This window comes from Oncorhynchus mykiss, chromosome 25 (assembly GCF_057628025.1).
Source record: "Oncorhynchus mykiss isolate SJ-2025 chromosome 25, ASM5762802v1, whole genome shotgun sequence".
NCBI lineage: Eukaryota > Metazoa > Chordata > Actinopteri > Salmoniformes > Salmonidae > Oncorhynchus > Oncorhynchus mykiss.
Window position 1 is genome coordinate 67,222,600 of NC_143046.1, and position 24,901 is coordinate 67,247,500.

Sequence of the window (24,901 nt, forward strand, 5' to 3'; positions counted from 1 at the left end):
CAGGTCAGCACCCCAGGAGTAAATGTCAGTTGGCTTTCATAACCGAGCATTCAGGGTTTGAGACGCAGGTACGGTAGAGTGAGAGAGTCAAAAACAGCAGGTCTGGGACAAGGTAGCATGTCTGGTGAACAGGTCAGGGTTCCATAGCCGCAGGCAGAACAGTTGAAACTGGTTCAGCAGTACGACCAGATGGACTGGGGACAGCAAGGAGTCATCAGGCCAGGTAGTCCTGAGGCAATGTTCCAGGGCTCAGGTACTCTGGGAGAGGAGGGAGAGGGAGAGAGAGAGAATTAGAGGGAGTATACTTAAATTCACACAGGACACTGGCTAAGACAAGAGAATTACACCAGATAAAAGACTGACACTACCCCCCGACACAAACTATTGCTGCATAGATACTGGAGGCTTAGACAGGAGCGATCGGGAGACACTGTGGCCACGTCCAATGATGCCCCCGGACAGGACCGATCAGGCAGTATACAATCCCCCCCCCCCCCCCCCACTTTGCCAAAGCACAGCCCCCACACCACTAGAGGGATATCCGCAAACCACCAACTTACTATCCTGAGACAAGGCTGAGTATAGCCCATGAAGATCTCCCCCACGGCACAAACCCGAGGGGGCGCCAACCCGGACAGGAAGATCACATCAGTGACTTAACCCACTCAAGTGACGCACCCCTCCTAGGGACAGCATGGAAGAGCACCAGTAAGCCAGTGACTCAGCCCCTGTAATAGGGTCAGAGGCAGAGAATCCCAGTGGAGAGAGGGGAACCGGCCAGGCAGAGACAGCAAGGTCCCTAGCTTTGTGATGAACTTGAAGGGGACTATGGTGTTGAACGCTGAGCTGTAGTCTATGAATAGCATTCTCACATAGTTATATCCCCTCTTGTCCAGGTGGGAGAGGGTAGTGTGAAGTGCAATTGAGATTGTGTCATCTGTTAGGGCGGTATGTGAATTGGAGTGGGTTTAGGGTTAACGGTTCAGAAATTCTGCTCTTTCTATCTGTTCAGATCCCAGTCCTACTTACTTACAGGTTAATGAAAATGTTATTTTTTTATAATTTCTCTAGTAGGTTTTCTCAAGGAGAAAGCCCACACTTCAATGTTTAAGATGATAAAATAAAAACACTATAATAGTAATGTCTGCAAGTCTGCAGAACACTACAGTAAATACTATAGTCTGCCTAAACACTACAGCAAATACTACAGTATACTACAGTCCGCAAAAATACATTTTTTTACTAGTATTTATTCTATATTGAACTGTAAATACTAGTGTTTTTGCTGACTTTAGCCTGCAAAAACACTACAGTGAATACTATAATGTTTATACTATAGTAGTTTTTCATGAGGTTATGCCAGAACAGTTATGTAACATGGATAGTAAAGGATGTGTATGGTAAAGGTAAACCAGACTAGTTATGTAACATGGATAGTAAAGGATGTTAGGTAAAGGTAAACCAGACTAGTTATGTAACATGGATAGTGCATTCAGAAAGTATTCAGACCTCTTGATGTTTCCCACATTTTGTTACGTTACAGCCTTATTCTAAAATTGATTAAAAACATATATTTTTTACACACAATACCTTAAAATGACATGACCCTAACATGACAAAGCAAAAACAGTTTTAAAAACGGAAATATGACATTTACATAAGTATTCAGACCCTTTACTAAGTACGTTGTTGAAGCACCTTTGGCAGCGATTACAGCCTCGCGTCTTCTTGGGTATGAAGCTTCAAGCTTGGCACACCTGTATTTCGGGAGTTTCCCATTATTCTCTGCAGATCCTCTCAGGCTCTGTCAGGTTGAAATCTGACACCATCCCTACAGTGAAGCATGGTGGTGGCAGCATGTTTTTCAGGGACTGGGAGACTATTCAGGAACAAGGCAAAGCTGAACGGAGCAAAGTACAGAGAGATCCTTGATGAAAACCTGCTCCAGAACGCTCAGGACCTCAGACTGGGGTGAGGGGTTCACGTTCCAACAGGACAATGACCCTAAGCACACAGCCAAGACAACGCAGGAGTGGCATCGGGACAAGTCTCTGAATGTCCTTGAGTGGCCCAGCCAAAGACCAGACTTGAACACCATGAAACATCTCTGGAGAGACCTGAAAATAGCTGTGCAGTGACGCTCCCCATCCAACCTGACAGAGCTTAAGAGGACCTGCAGAGAATAATGAGAGAAACTCCCCAAATACAGGTGTGCCAAGCTTGTAGCGTCATACCCAAGAAGATTCAAGGCTGTAATTGCTGTCAAAGGTGCTTCAACAAAGTACTGAGTAAAGGGTCTGAATACTTATGTAAATGTGATATTTCATTTTTTCATTTTTGTATATTTTAGCAAGCATTTCAAACGTTTTTTGCTTTGTTGTTATGGGGTATTGCGTATAGATTGATGAGGAGTAAGGCTGTAACCTAACAAAATGTGGAAAACGTCAAGGGGTCTGAGCACTTTCCGATGGCTCCGTATATTAGATTCAATATGGGCTATATTTAAAGTAAAACCATGTAGGCTACAGAATAGGGACGTAGTTTCATTAAACTTCACCATGTGTTCCAATTATGTGTTTTTTTGCTTACTTAGAGCCTCTGTTTGATGAAAATTATGAGGTGATTTTGTGTTTTCCCCATGTTGATTATGAGCTAATGCTGAGGTAACACTGGAATAGCCACAGCTAGTGCTTTGGATTCTCCTCTGCTTGGTGGTCATGCCTCACTCTGTGCTGTGACTCACCTGTGTCTCTCATTTCAATATATGGTGATGTGTTGCATCGCTGTGTGATCTACATGAGTATCACTCATTGTAGCCTGGCTTGAACAGGTGTTTTTGCAAAATGGCTGCCTGGGTGAGTTCGATTAGACTGTGACACAAAACCATGCTGTGGTAGTCTGCCTGGCTTTTGTAAATGTCTGTGATGTCTGGTGTGATGACAGCCTGGTGCCTGCAAACATTTCCTGTATGCAGTATGTGGATTAGTAGCAGAGATTGCAAAACCAGCATTCCTTTGACGTTATCGCAGCTGGTCTTTGTATTGAACAGCACTGCTCCAGATTCAACTTTGAACTCTTTCTCCTTCTGTGTTTCAGAATGAAGAGTACATCGAGTTCTCAGCCTGTCCAAAATGACCCTGAAGACAAAGACATCCATCCCCATGACTCTCTCTCTGACTTTCCATTTCACTCATACAATGGACAATTTTATATAGAGATTCATTCAAGCCATTTATATATTTGCGTCCATCCCAAGTACAGTTAGAGAACTGTACGCTGTAAAACTACTGGTAGAACAACAACATGTCAAGTAATATTGATACACTGTGCCTAGAACGGGCAGCACTATATCTATGTGTATGTACCACCGTATACTATGTTGTATGTGGAAGCAATTCACTCTGTTTGTATTATTAGAGTATAATCAGTGTTCATTGGAAGCACAGAGTACAATGCTGTACCTTATACTAAGCACTTCATAAAGCACATTTATTGCCATTTATTCTAAGCTGAAATCATTGTGAAATTTGCCTAGATGTTTATTTTCCCAATTATGTATCATTCATGCAGTCCATATTTTTAGCTCTACCTCCTTCTGAAAGTACAGATAACTGAGGTGTTTCCTGTTTGTAAAACAGTGCAATTCGTTCCTCTATCCTGCTAACACACAGCTCTCCTAGCATATAAACCCAGCTCCCTCTGTAGTCGATAAAAATGTCATTCAGCAGATGCTTTTATCTAAAGCAACTTGCAGAGACATACAGTTACTCAAAATTCCATCAATGTGAAATTCCAACCCACATCGTCTTCCATAGTTTTGTACTTCCTCTTCTGTTTTTGTTGCCTCCTGCTTACTTGTTTCTTCTCTCTGACAGCCCAGGCTGAGAGGAAGGTTATAGCTGGATTTCAAACCAGCTGTTGACCCCCCAAAACACAATAAAAGTGTGGAAAATTGTGTGTGTGTGTGTGTGTGTGTGTAGGTGTGCCTTCACTCTGTCTTCCTCCTCCCCTGTTGTTTCAACATAGTACCAAGAACCTGTCTGTCTGCCTGCCTGTCTCCCGCTTTTCACACACTCTTTACCCTTTGTAGTGTGTGAAACTACACAATAACTTGCGGGAATCTGTACAATGTTTTTACAATCCATTATTTCGATACATTGTAAAAAGGTCTGTATTTTCCCATGTGTGGCTCCTTACCACAATCATTTAATATGGCAAAAATCATCTCTGCTCATAAGGCTTTGGAAATCATTTTTGCAGAGAGGGAAGCTAGTGTGGAAGGAGCGTCTTCCACTTTGGAAGATTAACAATTTTCCAAATATGAGCATCAGACTCCGAATTGACAGAGACACGACAGTGAGTTGGAAGAAGAGGATGAGATTGACCCTCAGCCAGCCCCAGGACCAGTATGGTGGAAACTACAAGATTGTTATGATACTTTTATTGCATCAAATGGTTGTTTTATGCAACAGAATAAGGGGTTGTTAGAATGCTCATCTGTGTGTGTTCTACTGAGGATGGGCCTCTGGGAGATAACACTGACAGGCGATATACGATGTCTTTGGGGATACCGCATTCCAGAACATGAGTTAATGTTTCTGTTCTATAAGGTACCAGGGAGAGACGACTCCAGAGCCAGACCCTGGTCTCTACATAATGAGATACTCTCTGCTGTGAATTATAAGTATCTTTCATACAAATCTTAACCTTGTGACCCATTCTATACATCTGTTGTTCATCATGTAGGTCGAAGGGGGTGTATCTTGGCTATAAAAGACCTTTGTACTTTTGTCTCGGGACTCTCAACAAATCATCTGGGGGTGATTTGTCAACCAGCCATCATTATCGTAGAGCACTCAATCAATTCACTTTTTTGTGTGTGTTGTGTTGACCTGATCCCTTCTTAATAAGTGAATAAAGATGTAGTTTAAGTATAACTCTGACTTGTGTGATACGTTTCTCTCTCCTCATTTGATAGTAAATAAATTAACCACCACACCAGCCCGTCAGTAACCAGCTCATCAGCAGCCAGCCCCAGGGCCAGCCCGTCAGTAACCAGCTCATCAGCAGCCAGCCCAAGGACCAGCCCGTCAGCAACCAGCTCATCAGCAGCCAGCCCCAGGACCAGCCCGTCAGTAACCAGCTCATCAGCAGCCAGCCCCAGGGCCAGCCCGTCAGTAACCAGCTCATCAGCAGCCAGCCCAAGGACCAGCCCGTCAGCAACCAGCTCATCAGCAGCCAGCCCCAGGACCAGCCCGTCAGCAACCAGCTCATTAGCAGCCAGCCCCAGGACCAGCCCGTCAGCAACCAGCTCATCAGCAGCCAGCCCCAGGACCAGCCCGTCAGCAACCAGCTCATCAGCAGCCAGCCCCAGGACCAGCCCGTCAGCAACCAGCTCATCAGCAGCCAGCCCCAGGACCAGCCCGTCAGCAACCAGCTCATCAGCAGCCAGCCCCAGGACCAGCCCGTCAGCAACCAGCTCATCAGCAGTCAACCCCAGGACCAGCCCGTCAGCAACCAGCTCATCAGCAGCCAGCCCCAGGACCAGCCCGTCAGCAACCAGCTCATCAGCAGTCAACCCCAGGACCAGCCCGTCAGCAACCAGCTCATCAGCAGCCAGCCCCAGGACCAGCCCGTCAGCAACCAGCTCATCAGCAGCCAGCCCCAGGACCAGCCCGTCAGCAACCAGCTCATCAGCAGCCTGCAGGAGAAGAAATGGGGATGTAAAAAAATTGTGGAATTGAATGGTCTTCCTGCCCAAGGAATTGGCCTCCCCGCCTGGCTGCCAATGTGATAAGGATGCAACCAGGGCCGACGTGGATGGCAGTTACTCATGTTCAGGACATAAAGTCTTCTTTTGAACGGTTCATCCCAGACACCATCCAGAAAATAATTCTAGACTGCACTCAATTGGAGGGAATGTGTGTTTTGGAGAGAGATGGAAGGAGATGGACCAAACTAATTTACATGCATACTTTGGGGTTCTTATCCTTGCTGGTGTTTTCAGATTCAATTGGGAATCCACAGAATCCCTGTGGGATGCCGAAACTGGCAAATAACTTTTCCGTGCAACAATGTCTCTGGAAAACTTCCACATTATTTCCAGGATTATCTGCTTCGATAACCGAGACACCAGACCAGCTCGGCGGCAGAAAGACAAGCTAGCTGCAATCAGGACAGTGTGCGACAAGTGGTTGGACCGCCTTCCCCTGTTTTACAACCCTGGGCCCAATGTTACAGTTGTTAATGCCATTTAGGGGCCGCTGCCCCTTCAGGCAGTACATACCGTCTAAACTTGCAAAATATGGAATCAGGATCTGGGCTGCCTGTGATGCTGCTTCATCATATGTGTGGAACTTGCAAGTGTATATGGGGGAGCCAGATGGAGGAGCCCCTGAGAATATCCAAGGGATGCGGGTTGTCCTGGACGTGACATGGCCTCCATGGCCACAACATCACACGCGATAACTTTTTTACTTCGCACAAGCTGGGACAGAAGCTCCTCAAGAGCAAGCTGACGATGGTATTAACAGTACGAAAAAACAAGCCAGAGCTCCCACCTCAGCTGTTGAATACATGGAATAGGCCTATCAATTCCTCTTAAGTTTGTGTTCACCGCCGACACGTCCCTAGTGTCCTACGTAACGAAGAAAGACAAATATGTGGTACTCATGAGTACGCTGCATAGGGATGGGAGAATCTGTGGCCAGGAACATCAAAAACCAGAAATCATAATGGATTATAATGCCACAAAATGAGGGGTGGACAATTTAGACAAGCTGGTGACTGGCTACAGCTGCAAAAGAAGAATCCTACGCTGGCCACTTGTGATATTTTTCAACATATTGGACATCTCGGAGTACAACGCGTTTGTCATCTGGATGGTGTTAAACCCAGATTGGAACAGAGGTATGCTCCAGAGGAGACAGCTCTTTCTCGAGGAGCTGGGCATGGTATTGGTAAGACCTCAAATCCAGAGGAGGCAACATATCCCAAGGACCCCAGCTTCTGCAGCCATCGTGAGGAGGATTCAGGAGGAGGATGCTGGTGCTCAAATACTGGAAGTAAGTGTGAGTGATGTTGCATGTGTGTGTGTCTGACTCACCTGCCTTGGTCTGCTGTAACTATATATGTGAGTGAGATGTTAGAAAAATTCCTGAACTAAGTGTTTTCATCATTCTAGATTACAGCCGGTAGCAACAAGAAGAAGTGATGCGATGTGTGTGGACCCAAGAAGGACCGGAAGACACAGTACACATGCATCAAGTGCAAGAAATACATTTGCAACAAACACACGCAGTAAAACTCTGTCCCTCATGTGGTGTGTAGACTGGCCTTAATTTGTGTTCAATGGGGCTCATTTATCATTCCCGTAAAATACTGTATGTAAAATGTGTCCTTCCAATTTGTTCAGTTCAAAGCAATAACCATCAATAGAGATGAAAACCTTGTTTAATATATATTTGTTCAAGATAAACATGATTTATTCTACCCTTAACTTGATTATAAATGATTTTTTAACTACATTTTATTTTACAAAAATGAATAGCGCTTTAATTGATAAATGTGATCTAGCAGGGGTAAATGGCAAATATGAACCATGTATGCTGTCTATTTTTCTTGTAATTGATATAAGTCAACATCTAAGTATTAAGTATTTTTACATAAATTATGGTCGTATTGTTTTAAAAACCCAATAATGTTGTGGGCCCATCAGACCCGCGAACATTGGTGAATAACAAAAACATGAAGACCAAACAAGGGTTAACTAAATGTGAATAACATTATAATTTGTATGTGTCAGTCCACGTCCATGGTTGTTGTCATGCATATATCTGTACTATTGTGTAACTAGTAGAAAAGGTATCATATAACTTTATACTGTTCTGTGATTAAAGGAATACATGTATGATGTAACTGAAGCATGCAGGTTTTTGGACAACAGGACGTTTCTATGTTCTGTTTTCCCCCACTGTCACATGTTAATCAGCTCAGGATTGTCAGCTGCCTTCATTAATTCAGAGAGAATCACTGGAAATCTCACATGCTGTTGTTAAGTTTAATTCAATGCATTGGTCCATGTACAATATATTTCAAATATATATTCAATGTGTTACGATATAAATGACAATTTTAGTCTTAGTCTTAGTCACCAGTGGTTTCTAGTTTCTGTGAGCAGTGGTTTACTGCTGTAAGAGAGGAGAGGTTGAGAAGTTGCCAGGAGAGATGTTGAATATAATGCAGTTCCGTTACAGCACATGCACTTCAATGAAATACTATTGTAGCCAGCATTGGAATCTGTATTGTCATTGTGAATGAATCATGGGGGAAGTCAGGCTCTCTCACAATGCATTCTCAGAGGAAGTCTCATACACATGCCTGACACAAACATCTTTCTGAAATATGCCAGAAGACAAGTTTTCAGGGCCGGTTGCCTGCTTCCTCGAGTTTATTTTCCTGTGGTAATGCTTTCCATATGAAGTATTGAAGTATTTGAATTCTGTTGTTGGGGATCATTTGCATTAGCTACCTGAAATCCCTCCCTGCATTCTCCCAAGGAGATCAATGTAAATAATAAGGGGTTGGGGCTGCGCAGTACTCACGTAAATTATAAAACCATTCCCCCTGGTGGAACAGCATGGGGGAGAATACTGTATGTGTCTGTGTGGGTGACGATAATATACTCTATGAATGGATAAAGAATCATAATTCAAGACTACTCCACTGTTCCATAGTACCTCAAAGTTAAGCAACCCAGGACACCCAAAAGTATGCTGCCTATTGTTTGGCTATAGAACAATGTTAAATGGAATCCGTGCAGTATTTCTCATTCTATAACAGTATATTTAAGTCATTAGCCTATGTAGCCTAATGTAGGCTATACTTGTGTGGTATCAAATCTGATCAATATTTAGCAAGGACTATTATTCATTGTTTGGTACAGATTTGATACTTTAGATAAAAAGCTTAAAGCAATGTGCAGAGAGTATTAGTGACTACACTTGGCTTGGCTTCGTCATGAAGGCGGCTGTCTGTCAGGCAACACAAGTTGCTGGTGGAACCCAGCTCAGCCGGTCAGACCTGCCTGGCCTTCATTCCTCGCTGAATGAAAGGCTTGTATGAACCTACCCCAAAACACTATATATAAAGAGCCGCGGCTCACCAAAGCCACACAGACACAGCATAGGCATGGACTGCTCAGATGAAACCGCCACTCACGGTGAGATAACCTTTGAAAACGTATGCCTAGTATTTAGCTTACTATAGTAGGCCTATGAATGAACTTTGTCAGTTCAGGCGACAAGAAAAGTATTTCAAACTGCTGTAAAATATGAAGTCGGCTACTGTTTCTGCTGGTGTGACGTGGGCAGACAGCGATGGTTGCAGACACTGCTCTTTATGCCAGTTTTGGACTGGCGTGGTCACCTGAAGAAGTGATGACTCGTGGTTTGGTCTCTCCGGTGGAGTGGTTCTTAACAGTTCAACAGTTCTTTGCCAAAATTGTGAAATGTTTAGGACCACTTGATCAGGCGGACAAATACTTCCAAGGAAATACATGGAGTAACCTGCACTGCTTTGAAGATCTTGAATCATTGAGTAGTTTAGGCTGATATGCTATAGTAAAGTGATGAGATTCTTAATTCAATTGTGTGGATTAGACTCATTTCATGTCATGTCTTTAGCATAGTCTAATATAAGATGTCAAGACAATTTTTGACATCTGAAAGCAGTTGGTTACATTCATTGTTTTATTTTTACAAGATTGACCTACATGTTTACACTAATGTTCACCCTAACCTTGTTTGATTTGTAAGCATTTCTCGCTCTCTATATCTCTCTCCCCCAACCCTGCTCTCTCTCCGTCTCCTCTCTCTCTCTCTCTCTCTCTCTCTCTCTCTCTCTCTCTCTCTCTCTCTCTCTCTCTCTATCTCTCGTGTGCCACCTTGTGTTATAATGTCAATATAGCCTCGTGTTGTCCGACTGTTCCTGAAGTCCAAACAGCGCATTGGGCATGGTCGCTGTCCGAGGTGCTGAAGGAAAGGGCCAATTGGATTCCAGACAGTTTTACATTTTTGTTCCCGGTGGATAAATATATATTTTGTGTCAGAGGGAGAGTACAATGAATACAACAAAATGTATTTTTTGTTGTTGTTTTGTTTTCAATAACTGTTTTTAATTTATTGATGGACAAATATAAGAGAATAAAATCTTACACCGCTAGGAATAATGATGATGATCTTGATAGTTCTAAGGGAATAACATTTGCTTTGTTGTATTGACGTATGAATAATTTATTAAAGAGCCATCCACAGATTATTCTCTCCAGTCTCCATCCCAGACGCCGCTTTATTTCCTCTGATCTCAGCAGTGTGCCAACAACATTACGGTTATTTGCTAAACGGTTCTCATGAAGCCCCGTGCACTGCGAAGGTTTGCAAGTTGGGTAAGATATTGAGCAGTATAATGAGATGCCCATAGCGATGTTCCTACATGCGCAAAGGCAGCAGATGTAGGGGTAGTAGTTCCACGGGATGCGATCCGGAAGTTCATCAGCGGTCTGGGTGACCCGAACCTCCTCCAGGTGGGAACTGAGTTTCGGTCGGACATGGTAAATCATCTTTACTACAGAGAATAGGCCAATTATCGGTCTCCTGGAAATCCAGTGAATCCGTTCAAAAAAGAATGAGCTGTGGTTGTGTCCGTGCGTAATAGTGTGTTTGAGTGAGTGTCTGTTTGTTGTGGGTAGGCAAAGGACATAACTGGGCCTTAGAAAGGGTCACATATAGAGGTTATTATGGGTATCCCCACAACAGTAATAAACCAACCAGAATTTAAGCCACCTTGATATCCCTCAGGTTAATCTAGCTTTTAAATATGTTTTTTATTTAAATGGCCCAAATCTAAATAAATAAAGGTTGAATAATATAGCCTACCCAATTCCTACATTTTGATTAAACCCATGAGCACACAGCATTGTGTATCAAATTGTATTCTGCTCTCGCATAATGATGAAATGAAATGTAATCTAAAATCAGACTTGAAAACATTCACACCCACCAAACTTTCTAAGTGCTTTAAAGAGATGACATTTTCAAAGGGTGCCAGGTACCAATGAGTTCATTTTGGCGGTTAAGACCGTCTGCTTATAAACGAAGTCCTCGGTCTGTGTACAGTAGATCATATTTTTATTAAAAGAACATCCCTGTTCAGCTTTCAAAGCACACAAAATAGATATTATCTACTTTATTAAAATTGCAACTCAAACAGCTCTGTATTTGAAAATGCTTTGAAAATAAGACATTAATATGTCTTTAAAAGTCCCAATTGTATCTGGAAGTGGAGCGCAGCTAAGCCATCTATTAGCCTCGTAATTAATAGCCCAAACTCCACTAAGCCATCAATTAGCCTCGTAATTAATAGCCCAAACTCCACTAAGCCATCCATTAGCCTCGTAATTAATAGCCCAAACTCCACTAAGCCATCTATTAGCCTCGTAATTAATAGCCCAAACTCCACTAAGCCATCCATTAGCCTCGTAATTAATAGCCCAAACTCCACTAAGCCATCCATTAGCCTCGTAATTAATAGCCCAAACTCCACTAAGCCATCTATTAGCCTCGTAATTAATAGCCCAAACTCCACTAAGCCATCCATTAGCCTCGTAATTAATAGCCCAAACTCCACTAAGCCATCTATTAGCCTCGTAATTAATAGCCCAAACTCCACTAAGCCATCTATTAGCCTCGTAATTAATAGCCCAAACTCCACTAAGCCATCCATTAGCCTCGTAATTAATAGCCCAAACTCCACTAAGCCATCTATTAGCCTCGTAATTAATAGCCCAAACTCCACTAAGCCATCCATTAGCCTCGTAATTAATAGCCCAAACTCCACTAAGCCATCCATTAGCCTCGTAATTAATGGCCCAAACTCCACTAAGCCATCCATTAGCCTCGTAATTAATAGCCCAAACTCCACTAAGCCATCCATTAGCCTCGTAATTAATAGCCCAAACTCCACTAAGCCATCCATTAGCCTCGTAATTAATAGCCCAAACTCCACTAAGCCATCCATTAGCCTCGTAATTAATAGCCCAAACTCCACTAAGCCATCCATTAGCCTCGTAATTAATAGCCCAAACTCCACTAAGCCATCCATTAGCCTCGTAATTAATGGCCCAAACTCCACTAAGCCATCCATTAGCCTCGTAATTAATAGCCCAAACTCCACTAAGCCATCTATTAGCCTCGTAATTAATAGCCCAAACTCCACTAAGCCATCTATTAGCCTCGTAATTAATAGCCCAAACTCCACTAAGCTACACACAGACATAAGCGCAAGAGCTGACTACGTACAGTGCACTGACAAATGCAGAGTTTTCTCTACAAAATAGTTTAATAAAAAATTTAAAAAAAAAAAAAAAAAAACAAGACGATCCAACTAAGTTAAATGGGTCATGGCACAAGTTCCACCAAAGATCTCAAACCGGGTCATTGGGAAGCTGTTGGATTCCGCTGTTCTCTAGTGCGTGTTTGCTTTGATAAATACATGTTGGAGCCTCCAGCAAGTCGGCAGGAAGCGCAGCAAGGATGAATTACACAACTGGGTGAGTGAGTGAGTGAGCGAGCGAGAGAGCAGGAGAGAGAGAGGGGGGGGGGGGGGGGGGGGGGGGGGGGACTGCAAAAGGTGATCCTCCTTAGGCGCATGTGATTGCGTTCCGAGACCTGCAAGCTGAAAGACCAGGCGTGAGGAGTTAAAAAACAAATACTCTACCTGTAAAGGTTTGGATTACGGATGGATTGTATCGGTTTATTGTCTTGCTGGACTGCTGGCCATGCACAGGAGATATATTTTTGCGCACACGCCGCAATTGTTGGGCATTGAGTGGAGCGGTCATGGAGAGACAGTAAGCTCTCTCCGAGTCATTGTTGGATGTCCGGAATACCTTTTGGATTGAAACCATGCAATTGTTTGGGATCTATGAAAATATATCCTGAAATGGAAACGAATATACAAATATAGATGTCAATTCGGTAACCCAGGGCGTGGAATATTACGCACATTTCCCTCATGGCTTTACCAAACTCCTCGGGCTCCTCTGGAGCTGACAAGCCCAACCCCAGTCTCATAGATCTGGGTACATTCTTCGTGGACTCCGATATCATATTTGGATTTACCAGTCATCTTCTAAGGAGAAAAGCAAAGGTGAGTGAGTGCACGCTACACCAAATAGCTGAAACATAGGCTGCTCAAACATCAAATGTAGCCTAATCCACTCGCCCAACTACCTTGAAAAATATAATGTTAATAAGTAAGTAAGTTGATACACAAGGTGACCAGTAAAGCCACAGACCTGGATTTCCAGTACATTTCAGAACCGTGAACAGCTCCTCCGAGTGTCAGCTGCGCCTTATCTACGTTGCCAACTTCGTAGCGTGATCACTGACTTGGATTTCTCTTCTTTAAAATAATTTTTGAAAGTTTGAACTAAGTATAGAGTAGCAGGGTGGATGGGGCTTTGTGGTCCCGAACATTCAATGCTTTAAGAGACAATAAGGCTACTGTAATCTCTGCGCTCATTCGCTGTTAAAGGCGCTGAGCAGTTATAACCAAAAATTAACACTCGTAATCAGTCAAAGCGCACGCAAGTGTCAGTAAAGGCCACAATGACAGACTTGATTTCCCTATCACTGTCCAACATTTAATTTGATGATAGAATGATTCATTTCTAAATGCGATGAGAGTCACACAAAACTGAAGTGGGGAAGAAATGGAATAGCCTATCCTGATTCCTGATCTCCTAAAGACTGTGTAACTATCAATAATATTAGGCTATCTATTTTTTGAATTGTGACTCCGGCTCATTTGTCTATTGTGTCTGTGGTCTGTGGGATAACCATGGCCGTAGCTTCAGATAAAAACATAATTGTCTTATCTATGATAAATTATTCAGAGAATTTTGTATTTGCCTTTTGTGGTGAATAGCTTATGTTATGCTGCATGTGTAATTACAAAATAAACGTTTGGCAGTATTAAATTGGCTTCATTCTGTTAACCCCATAAGGACGCCTATAATTTGCAACCAGTTGCGCTGCCAAGCGTAAAGCCACTCAACCCAGTCGACGACACAGACAGACAGACAGACAGACAAAAGGCTGCAATTGGGTCATGTGAGGGTAGAAAGGATTCTCACAACGAAGTGCGAGGCTTACATCATCAACATCAAATATTTAAAGTGTGTTAATTAAATATTTAACTTGTACCCCTTATTTTGCGAAAACCATCCTGCAATCTTTCTATTTACCAGAGGATGGCGCCAAAGTAGCAAGAACGGGACGTGTCAGTGAAGCAATGTCTGCAACTGTGTCTGCTCGCGTGACTGACACCAAGAATGGATAAAACCATTGATTACAATAATCTAAAATAAAAATCACTATATTTCAAATAATATTACGAAATTAAGCTATATGAATAACTTTGTCATTTTACTAGTGTAATGCATTGATAATAGAAGCCAATACAATGGCCAATTTCAGCTTTATAAATAGCTAGCCTAATAACCTATAAACCTAATACAACTCACACGTTGAATTACCCTGTCTGATCCATGCACCTACGGTTATGATTTTAAGTGATTTACTATTGCGGTGTCCAATCATGCGCCAAAAAGTTTTTCAAAAGTTTTCCCCACCCATTTAAAAGAGTGTGTGCCAACACTTCTCTAGGATTGTCCCGTCATAGTACGGATCAAGTGCAGGACACAACCATGGTTAGCCTATAATATGTTTTTACTCGCTGGCAGATTTAGAAGTGACACTTCAATTTACAACTACGACTACTAGTCATTGTACAAATGATTCTTAATAATTGAGTGTATGTGAGAACCACGTCTACTAGGGATACCCAGACCCGGGAGAATGAACTCATTTTGGGGAAATGCAACTCATGGACTGGATCCTGACAACCGCATGTTTACTGTAAGTGTTATATGCATAAAGTTAAAATGACCAGTTCCGATTTTCAATAGAACCTGTCGCAGCAGCGCAACCCTTTTGTCTTGGAACCCATTTAGCCTGCCTCTTCAAATTGGTAGTGCTCATGTCTACCTATGACATTCATGCAGGTTGTCAGTCAACCAACAACTCCAGACAAGTAGACTTCCACACCTGGACTTCTGCGTCTCGCCAGCGTATTGTCCTACCTGTGAATTTATTTTAACCGAGTTGCTTTTCTCTAATGGCGAAGGTGGAAGGTTGTCCTAGCGGAGAGTCGCCGTTCCCTGTTGATCTGAGTCCCAGGAAACTACTTCACTTGGCAAAGGACGCGCGGTGCAGCAGCCGACCACCCCCGGAGGGCGCAGGGTCCGTGACCGTCTCAGAGTCGGAGAGAAGGGATGGGAAAGGAAGCTTTTGCCAACAATGTCAAATGAATGTGACAGAGCTGAAGAGGCAAGCGCTGGCCTTGACAGACCCAAGTTCACTAAAGGTTTGTGAAGCAATTTTTTACTTTAATATGAGTCTCAAGTGCTGATTGCCTTTTAAGTACCAATAATGCAAAATAATACTTTTCATAAACGTTACACCAAGGTTACATAGTTGATAATGTTGTTGGTTGATTTTAGGATAATATTGCAATGGCATGGTAATAACCTCCTTCCCCCACTCACTTGAAATGATTCCAGTGAGGTGGCTCTTTCATTATGAGGCAGGTAGTAATGGGAGATGTGTTTGTTAACCTCATGCTCTGCTGGCGTAACAGGGACAGGCTGCCTGGGTTCCATACAGCAGGTCATAGAGGGGCACACAGATGGCATGCTAAGAATAATTATTTTTGCCATCCTCCTCCCAGTGTAGCTAGCAGTGAAGGCATACAGTGTGATTAAGACTAAGTCAGGGTCATGACCCGTTCCCCAGCTTTGCTCTGTGGCCCTCATCACTGACGGGCACCTCAAATCAAATCAAACTTTATTTGCCACATGCGCCGAATACAACAAGGGTAGACTTTACAGTGAAATGCTTACTTACAAGCCCTTAACCAACAGTGCAGTTCAAGAAGAAAATATTTACCAAGTAGACTAAAATTAAAAGTAATAATAAAAAGTAACACAATAAGAATAACGAGGCTATATAGAGGTGGCACCGTTACCGAGTCAGTGTGCAGGGGTACAGGCTAGTTGCTAATAGGTTTGAGCCCACTGCCCACGTGCTTATGCCATAGTCTAGACTCTATTACGATGGGTACACAAAGGCAGGGTGAGACATGGCTGTGAAACTCCTTGTGAGCTCTGTATTCCCAGCATGTAGTAGCTGTGGCTATAACTCCCCATACAAACACACCTTATTATAGAGCTGCGGTTGTCCTCTGGCTGGGTGCAGAGGTAATACATATCAAGTCCTTCTCCTCTGTGAATGCTGGAGTCATGAGAAGCTGAAGGGTAATGACACTAATTATAATGTCCCAGTCTTCCTGTGAAGTATTTTATTCCGCTGCTCACAGCCACACGCTGTTTATGGATGTGAAAACTCAGCGTCTGAGACTGAAAGGTCTCTGGAAGTGGCCCATTGTCTTGCTAAACAATGCTTATGTCTTTATTTTGCTGTCGGGGAGAGTAGGGGGGGGGGGAATAAGCAAGCTGCTAGTGGCGGAGTCTGAGGAGGAAGTCAAATCCCAGTTGACCTTCGCAATGCATTGAAAGTGTTCCTGTATGGCTCGCCCCACAATTCCCACCGCTGTTAAATTTAGGCCCTTTTTGTTGATGTCACTGCTGCGTGAGTTTGCCCCAGGGTTTGTACTCCTTTGATGTCGTGTTGGAGGGACTGTCTCATGCTTAGCTTGGATTACAAGCCCTCCAGCCTCCTCTGAACCCCCTCAGCACCTCGTTTCTTATGGGAAAAGGGAGATGAGATAAACGATTGGGGAAAACTTTTGGGAGGAATTTAACTTCATCACTCAAGTGTTCATCTGTATGTGGTCGAGTTCCTCTGTGGGGGTGGTCTAAATCATATCAGATCCGGGTAACCCCCCCCCAACAGATGTACACTATCCCACCTGCCAGTCCTTCTCCATGAGAACTGAACCCTCCCCTCTCGGTTACCTGTGTGGTCCTCTCCAGGTGTAGAGCGGTTGAAGGGTGGGATGGGGGCTGCCCCTTCCTTCTCCCATTATGCACATGTTGATGGCTAAATTGGGCCCTAATTCTAAGGTGGTAAACAGCCAAGGCAGGGTGCTCTTATAGTGCTCCCCTCATAGTATCGATTTCTCCAGCTGCAGGAGAAAGGGCTCCATTGTCCCATTGGGCCTGTGCTGCCCACCTGGAAGGTCTAGCTGGATGTGGTCGTAGATGGATGGCTTTCACAGATTTTCTTTGGTGGAAGAGGGCCATGTGATGTGTGGTGGAAAGATGACTGTTGTGGGATGTTTGTGCTCCTGGCACCAGAGCTACAGAGTTCTGCTGTACCTGTCATAGTGGATGGGGGCCATCTGAGTTTACCCTGGGAAAGTGAGAGAGGGAGCTGTTTATGTGAGGGTTTCCCTCTATCCTCCTGCCGTCCCATTTGTTTGTGATGAGGAAGTCAGCCTGCCTCCCCAAACAATCCCTCCTCCAGTTCCAGAAGACTTATTGTTTGAGTACAGTATCAGTAGCAGCCAGCAGATACATTCAAGGAAGACAATTTGGTTTGAAAGAGTGTACTATGCTGAAGCCTGGGTTTACTGGGAAATGCACAGACAGTGAAATGCCTCAGAGGTGGCTTTCGTGTTATCCTGTTTGTCCTTCAAAGAACCCTCTCAGATCAGTCTAATGTTGTTAGGAACTTGAAGAACTTCTGTTCTTCCTAGTGTCTCTATGCTCTGGGCCACTGGCTCAGTGTCAACCTGAAGGAGCTCAGAGTAGCAGCAGCCAGCATACACTACAGCTGGGCTGGGAGGGAGACGGTTGCTGCATTGCTGTGAGGTGTTGTCGAGGGAAACGCAGGGTCAGCATTAGAACAATGAATGTGACACATGATTTTCTTTATGGTCTGCTGCAGCCTGAACAGCCAGTGGCAGCAATTAGTCTTTTTCCACGCTCTCTGCCATTAAGTGCCTGTCTCGTTCACAGAGGAGCAGTTCCTGTGTCCCCCACATCTTTTGTTTTCATATTTATAGCTGGCATGTGCTTTGTCTGACATCACACAAACCACTTCACCTCACTTAATGCTCTACAGTAAAATATAGTGACTTGGACACACATTAACCAGACATTGTTAGACAGCAGCACATTGAAAGAAGCCCTGGTAGAATGGTTTTAGCTTAAAGGACAGATACCGAAGAGGCTGATTAAATGGAGATACAGGTTCTGCAGACTTGATTTTCTCCCTTAATCAAAGGCATTCACCCGGTTAATGTACAGCATTTGATTAATATAACTAAAAACCAACAAACAATTTGAATAGTAAACATCAGACATTCCGGATGGCTGCAGCAGAAATTACACACTGTATTTCAGGTGGCTGGACATGAAGGCAAGGTGAGGTATAATAGGGGGGAAGATGATCACGTGAAGGCTAACCTCAAGTTCAAAGCACTAATTACCCCTCAGCTGTAATCAGAGGATCTGTCAACATTCAACATATCTATAGAAAGACCAGACCTGTACACCTGGCTCAGAACCACCTGCATTTAATGAACGATACCCCCTTCATCCACCCCTTCCGAGGGTTTCTGCCCTGAAAGGGTTAGTCAATATTTTGGCCATGCCGTTTGATGAATTGGGAGGAGGACGGTTTTTTTCGTCTGCACTGTCAGCTGTCTCATGAAAAGGTGAGGGGGCTGTCAGTGACAACAATGGTCTGTTGGGTTTCTACAGGCCCTAAAGCCTGGCGGTATTGTGACCCACAGGGGCTTTAATTCCTCAGCCATGGCCAGGCAGCAGCTTCTAAAGCCACTGGTCCTATTCTAGACAGGCTGACAGTTACTTGATATGGTGGTTGAAATAAGTATCCTCCCTCCCTATCTCTGACTATCACCCAAACCTTGAAAGAAAAGAAAGGGCTCAGTGAAAGAAATGCAGCCAGGCTATTGTTTGTAGGTACTGTATACAAGCTGGTATATCGTCACTCTGCTTTCAAAGCATGTATCCTTGAAGCTCCTTGTGAAGCAAAGTTTATAGTTCATGAAATGCACTGTACAAAGAAATAATTTCCCTTACAAACTTTCCTTCGTGTTTTCCTTCAGGTGAGTTTGTATTCTCATTGCATTTGATGTAAGAGTATTAACTTAAGGGGGCTGAGTAATTTTGCACGCCCAATTTTTCAGTTTTTGATTTGTTAAAAAAGTTTGAAATATCCAATATGTCGTTCCACTTCATGATTGTGTCCCACTTGTTGTTGATTCTTCACAAAAAAATACAGTTTTATATCTTTATGTTTGAAGCCTGAAATGTGGCAAAAGGTCGCAAAGTTCAAGGGGGCCGAATACTTTCGCAAGGCACTGTATATATATATATATATATATATATATATATATATATATATATATATATATATATTCAATATAGTCATAGGTTGGAATGTTTTTTTTAGATTCCTGTCACTTACATTGTGTATGTCTATGAATTAGTATTTGTTGTGTGTTTGTCTTTGTTCATAGTACAGTCAGAGCCAGTTCCAGGGCCAGTGTGAGTTTATGCAGAGTTGTTGTGATGGCTGGAAGAGATAAGTAGATCTTGTGTTAGTACTAAACCAAGGGGTACAGGTCAGTGAAACAAGCACCATAACCAACACCCCCACATAGCTACTTATATACTAACACCTAGGAATATGAATACAGTGTGGACTTCATCAACTGCAATTAAGTGGACTTCATGATACACAGAATGACTAACAGAGAAAGCCTTGCAGGGGTTTATGGGCTTGAAGACTTGGATTAATCCGAGCAGTTGGAGGTAGAGGTCAGTGGAGAGCTGGCCTTATTGGTGTTTGCAGTCTGACTGAACAGGCTTGCTATTTCCTCACAAGCTGATAATGAATAATTCTATTGATGTGTTAGAGTGGACGATGAACAGGTACTCCTAGTTAGTTGACTATGTATTTAGAGTGTGTGTGTGTGTGTGTGTGTGTGTGTGTGTGTGTGTGTGTGTGTGTGTGTGTGTGTGTGTGTGTGTGTGTGTGTGTGTGTGTGTGTGTGTGTGTGTGTGTGTGTGTGCGTGTGCCTGTCTGTCCAGGCTAGGTACACTTTCCTAAATCCCACTATGGGCTTATGTAAGTGTTTTGTAGAGGATATTTCAAGAAAGTTTTTGGTTGCCATGAACAACAACCCATCTGGACCATTTCAGTATGTATTTATCACCACCTTTGTAGCCCTAGGTGACGTTTCAGAGCTTACACAATCACCGTGTTAATTTCTCATCTGCCTATTCAGAGTTGAGTTGACAGGGTAAGTGCCAGGGATCACCAGGCATCCAAATCAAGAGATTTAAGTTTCTGAAGTGGTATCATTAGTGTCCAAACTTTAGGGAACACATTTCTATTGAACTTTGCATAAATGAATGTGTTTATGTATGTGCGGGTACATGTGAGGGAGAGAGAGATAGGGAGAGAGAGAGCGAGAGTGAAAGAGAGATGGAGGGGTCAGACTGAGTGAGCCTGTCCACCTGGCTAGCTGCTGTTTCTCAGGCTTGCCTGGGGGGGTTACCTCTACCTTTGTTGATTGACCTCTGACCCGTCTGTCAGCTCTCCCAGCCTCTGCTGTGGGATAGGGTGGGATAGGGTTTCAGGTAGCCGGGCTGGGCTGGAACAGGTGTACGCTGCCAGGTCCACCGCAGGGGGGTTGTGGACAAGACTGATGAGGACAGGGGAAGGAAGGGGTTGTGGGAGGATTGTGGGAAGTCATAAAACCTAAGGTAGATACAGAGTATGACCACATTGAAGAAAAAAAGTAGGATCATACATTATTTTGTTCACTAGCAATCATATGAGCTATGGATGGTTTGGTTGTAATTGGTTGGGCGGGGATGGGGGTAGAGGTGAAGGGGTGAGGTCCCACCCTGCAGAACCTGCTGAGAGAGAGCCTTGCCTGGGGAGAGGAGTGCACTGTGAGGTGGGCTGCCTCCTTCTCCATGTCCTTTCTGGTGAGGCCAGCTAGGCTGTGCTGCTGTGCTTTATGGCATGAGCGCAGTATTAAACTGCAGAGCAATAATCTGATGTCAACCAGCAGAGATAACACAGGCATCAATCACAGCCAAGCCCTGCGGTATCTGCGTGGCTCAGTCAACAGTACAGAGTTGGAGCAGAGGACAATCTCATCACACTCTGCTTCTGCACTCAGTGCCTCTTTTGTTCTCCTTTTGATTTGCTATTTTCATTACCTGGTCACCTCATTAATACATCATTCCCAGACTGTGCCATTTGATTGTTTCTTCTGCTGGATGATTGTCTGCACATATGACCACATTTGTGGTGTCTAAGAGACAAGTGTCTGTAAACAGGACAACGTGTGGCTGAGAGAAAGCAATAATGTGTTGGTCTCCCCCTCCCCCCCACCTACACCCCGTGCCCCTCCGGATTCTATTCCAGTCTGGCAACAACAAGAGGAAACGGCCGTCCACTTCAGGGCGGGGCCACAGGAAACAGCTTTCGAGGGGGACTTTGGTTGGTTGGCCTGTGTGGCATACCTAGGCTTATACATACAGCATGGAGGCTGATGCTCATCACTGGTCATCAGGGCAGGGTAGAGGAATCTGTTTAGGGACTGGAATAGCTGCCTTTCCTCCCCTCTCGGCAGCACTCCTCACTGTGCTGAGATAGTCTACAGCAGACGGACTCTGGACAAGATTAGACAAGCCACAAACACAGACGTGCTCCGCTCAGACCATCTGGCTCTACTGCTGCTGGCTGGCACTGGATGCAAAAGGGGCAGTCCAGATGTTCTCCCATTTACCTGGTGAAGGGGAGAGCAGCTTAGTGCTGGGGGTTTAGCTTCATAATTCTAGTCTTTAATGTTAGTGAAAGCTTAGAATTGTTGTCATACCTACCGTGAAACAAGCAAGCTCCACCTGTGCTCTCCCATAATCATTCAACATGATGACCTTCAAACGATTCAGAGCGCTCAAGCCTTTGAAAGTATATGGTAAAATAGATCACCAAAAAGGATGTTTTTTCTAAACTTTAGGCACATTTTCAATAGACTAATAAGTACAACACACAAAATCACACAGTAACTTTTTCACCAGTGTTTTATCTAGAAATACTTTTCATATAAGGTAATTGCCTTTCACAATGCATTACTCACAATACTTTTCATGATTCTCTTTCAATTTATTTAAATACATTTTACCATCACATAATCCAACTGCGCTTAATGGTTAATTACTTGGCGTTTGGTAAACCTATAGATTTTAAATTGGTTTGTTACCATATAGCTTTTCTGTCCATTTTGATGAGTAATGTAAGTGTATTGCCTAATGTGAAAACCGTGTAATCTACTGTAATTTACAGTACTGTAGCATGTTACTTTCATCACTTCTAAAGGGACGTATCTTGCATTATCTGCTATTGGATTAACTGGTAGTTAAAACAACTAAATTGAAACGAGATCATTATGTTGTGTTTTGGGGATTTAACCAATGTTCTCATTACATTTAACAATAAACATGTGTTGTGAGAGATGTTTACAAAACTGACTGCGTTACAAGTGTGACCGGTTTGGAGTTTTGTACTAAGAGTATAATTTTTTTTTTAACATGAAGGAGACCAGCAATGACAAACATTCCCCCTGTTGTTGTCTCTTTGAGAAGAGAGAATGTTCAGTTTATGAAGTGGTCCCATTACTCCTCTATAATTATCTAGAGGGTTGAGAGATGATTTTACAGAATTCATTGAAGTGAGGAATCCCCCAATAAAAGGAAGGATCAGTATTGGAAGAAACATCTCACTTTTGTGTTGCTCAAGGTCAGTTTGGTTGAATGGTCAACATCATACGTAATAGTATGCCCAACTCTGTATGTAATTCAATGAGATGGCTCCTGTTGGGTTAAGGATTGTTTGGGGAAATACCCCAGACCAAAGTAAAACAATTGATGTGCACTCCTGCTTTATTGGGCAATATGTTATATGATGGCAGTCCAGTGGTCTGTCCCAGAGCATGAAAACAATGTGACATGAGAAGAAATATCAATGAGTCAACAACAGACTGAACAAAGAGGTGTGACTGGGATGCATAAATATGACCGACCGCCTCTATTCGGTCTTATGTAGAAAAATTTGAAATTGTGTTTATTACATTATATAAAAGTAGCGACTCAGAGCTAGAAAATGGTATATCATACACTACAGTTGAGGAACAATGGGAAAGTAATTCTGCTTTGAAAGTTGATAAGCTTGTAACCCCAAATTTAAAAAAATGACCCTTGAATGTTTTAGTCAGGGGCGCAACTGGGGGAACATATATTTTTGTAAATTCAATATTAAAAAAAATACAGTCGGATAACACTCCAAACAGCCTACCCGACCTTTCGGAGGCGTCCACATGGTCCTAAAGCACACCATTTCCTCATTTTGTATCACATTCCAATGATAAAACTGGGGGGGGGGGGCATTTCGGAATGTGGGGGGGACATGTCCCCAGTGACACAAATACGACAGGCTGCATGACATCAGCAGCCTGGTGGTCCAAAATAGCACAACTGGTGTATTTTAACACCAATAAACCCATCCCTTTAAAAATGTATTTAGTATACGGCAATCAAGCAAACCAGGCAACTTAAAGCAACTTTTTTAACAATGTTTTGGTTTGTTTCTAGCTTGTTTAGTTAACTGGCTAGTCAGTTCAAATAATAACCATATCATATAGCTGGCAACGTCTTAACTTGAAGCAATTTGTATTCATTATTACAGGAAAACAAACTCACAACAAGATAATTACAGAAAACGTCTTGCTGTTGTGAGTGTGACGGATTAAAAGCAAAGCATTCTACAGGGGAATTTTAGAACTTGGACACTGTCTCGTTGACCTAACTTTATATCCTGATTTTACTTTGGTTCAGGTCATGCTGTTCTTCACATTACTGTCTTTGGTAAACACACAATCTATCAAATATAATCTAAGTTTATTTGTCACATGCACAGGATACAGAATGTGTAAACAGTACAGTGAATTGGTTAGTTGCAAAGTGGAGTCTTTTGTTTAGACATGTAGCTAGCTAAACAATGAACTCATAACATTACTACCCTGCATGAATCTACAGGCAGCTAAAGCTAACCAACTAGGTTCAGTATTAGCTAGCTAGCTAACATTAGGCTATGAATAGCAAAACAAATGGCTCTGAGATACGAATAATATTACTACAAAAATCATACACGTAACTTTAGCTAGTGAGCTAGTCAGCCAGCTAACGTTAGCTAGCTAGCCAATAGTATGCCTCAACTTACAATGAAAATTACTTTCTGACAGAAATAGAAATGTATCATATCTGAAAATGTAGCTAATGAGACACTCTTACCCATATACATGAATGAATGCTTTTCCCTCTATTTCACAGATGCCATGGTTGCTCGTAGTTTGAAGATGTAATCCAGAGACAGGTGATCAATATAACAGCCTTTGTGTATTCTCTTTTCGAACGCCCTCCGCATAAACAAATGCCTGAATTTCCTCCATCTCCTGAGCGATCATACTTTGCTTCCACCGGGAATTCCACTGATTTCAAAACTTGGTCCTCCAGAAAGTGGAGAGTGGAGAGCATTAGCAACATTATCACAGTTCTTCCTGATATCTTTATAAAAAGCTGCATTAGAAAGGATTACCTACACATACTGAGCAGTTTATGTTATAAACAGAAGCATACTACATGGCAGATCAATCCGAACTCATCTCTCGGCATATCCAGCCCATTCATTATCTCAGCCTAACATGGCTAGCGGGA

The 24,901-nt window shown here is 43.1% G+C and overlaps 1 protein-coding gene, 1 long non-coding RNA gene and 1 other non-coding gene across 4 annotated transcripts in view; all 3 read left to right on the forward strand.

Annotated features, from left to right (window-relative positions):
• The first annotated feature begins 1,043 nt into the window (after window positions 1-1,043).
• LOC118944379 (U7 small nuclear RNA) lies at window positions 1,044-1,097 on the forward strand. Its single transcript, XR_005039605.2, has one exon. It is a non-coding gene; the product is annotated as a U7 small nuclear RNA (small nuclear RNA).
• Window positions 1,098-9,166: 8,069 nt separating this feature from the next.
• On the forward strand, window positions 9,167-10,315 carry LOC110505584 (uncharacterized). The gene is made up of 2 exons (XR_002470836.3): window positions 9,167-9,220; window positions 9,967-10,315. It is a non-coding gene; the product is annotated as an uncharacterized LOC110505584 (long non-coding RNA).
• Window positions 10,316-12,995: 2,680 nt separating this feature from the next.
• The window catches only part of LOC110505582 (kinesin-like protein KIF26A), a 99,198-nt gene continuing 87,292 nt past the window's right edge, over window positions 12,996-24,901 (forward strand). The window contains exons 1-2 of one of the 2 annotated variants that reach the window (XM_090220814.1): window positions 12,996-13,206; window positions 15,247-15,486. In XM_090220814.1, the coding sequence (XP_090076940.1) occupies window positions 13,072-13,206; window positions 15,247-15,486 (375 nt within the window). In that variant the 5' untranslated portion in view covers window positions 12,996-13,071. Of the gene's footprint in view, window positions 13,207-14,724; window positions 14,979-15,246; window positions 15,487-24,901 lie in introns of those variants that run through there. The other variant, XM_036962476.2, reaches the window with a different exon arrangement.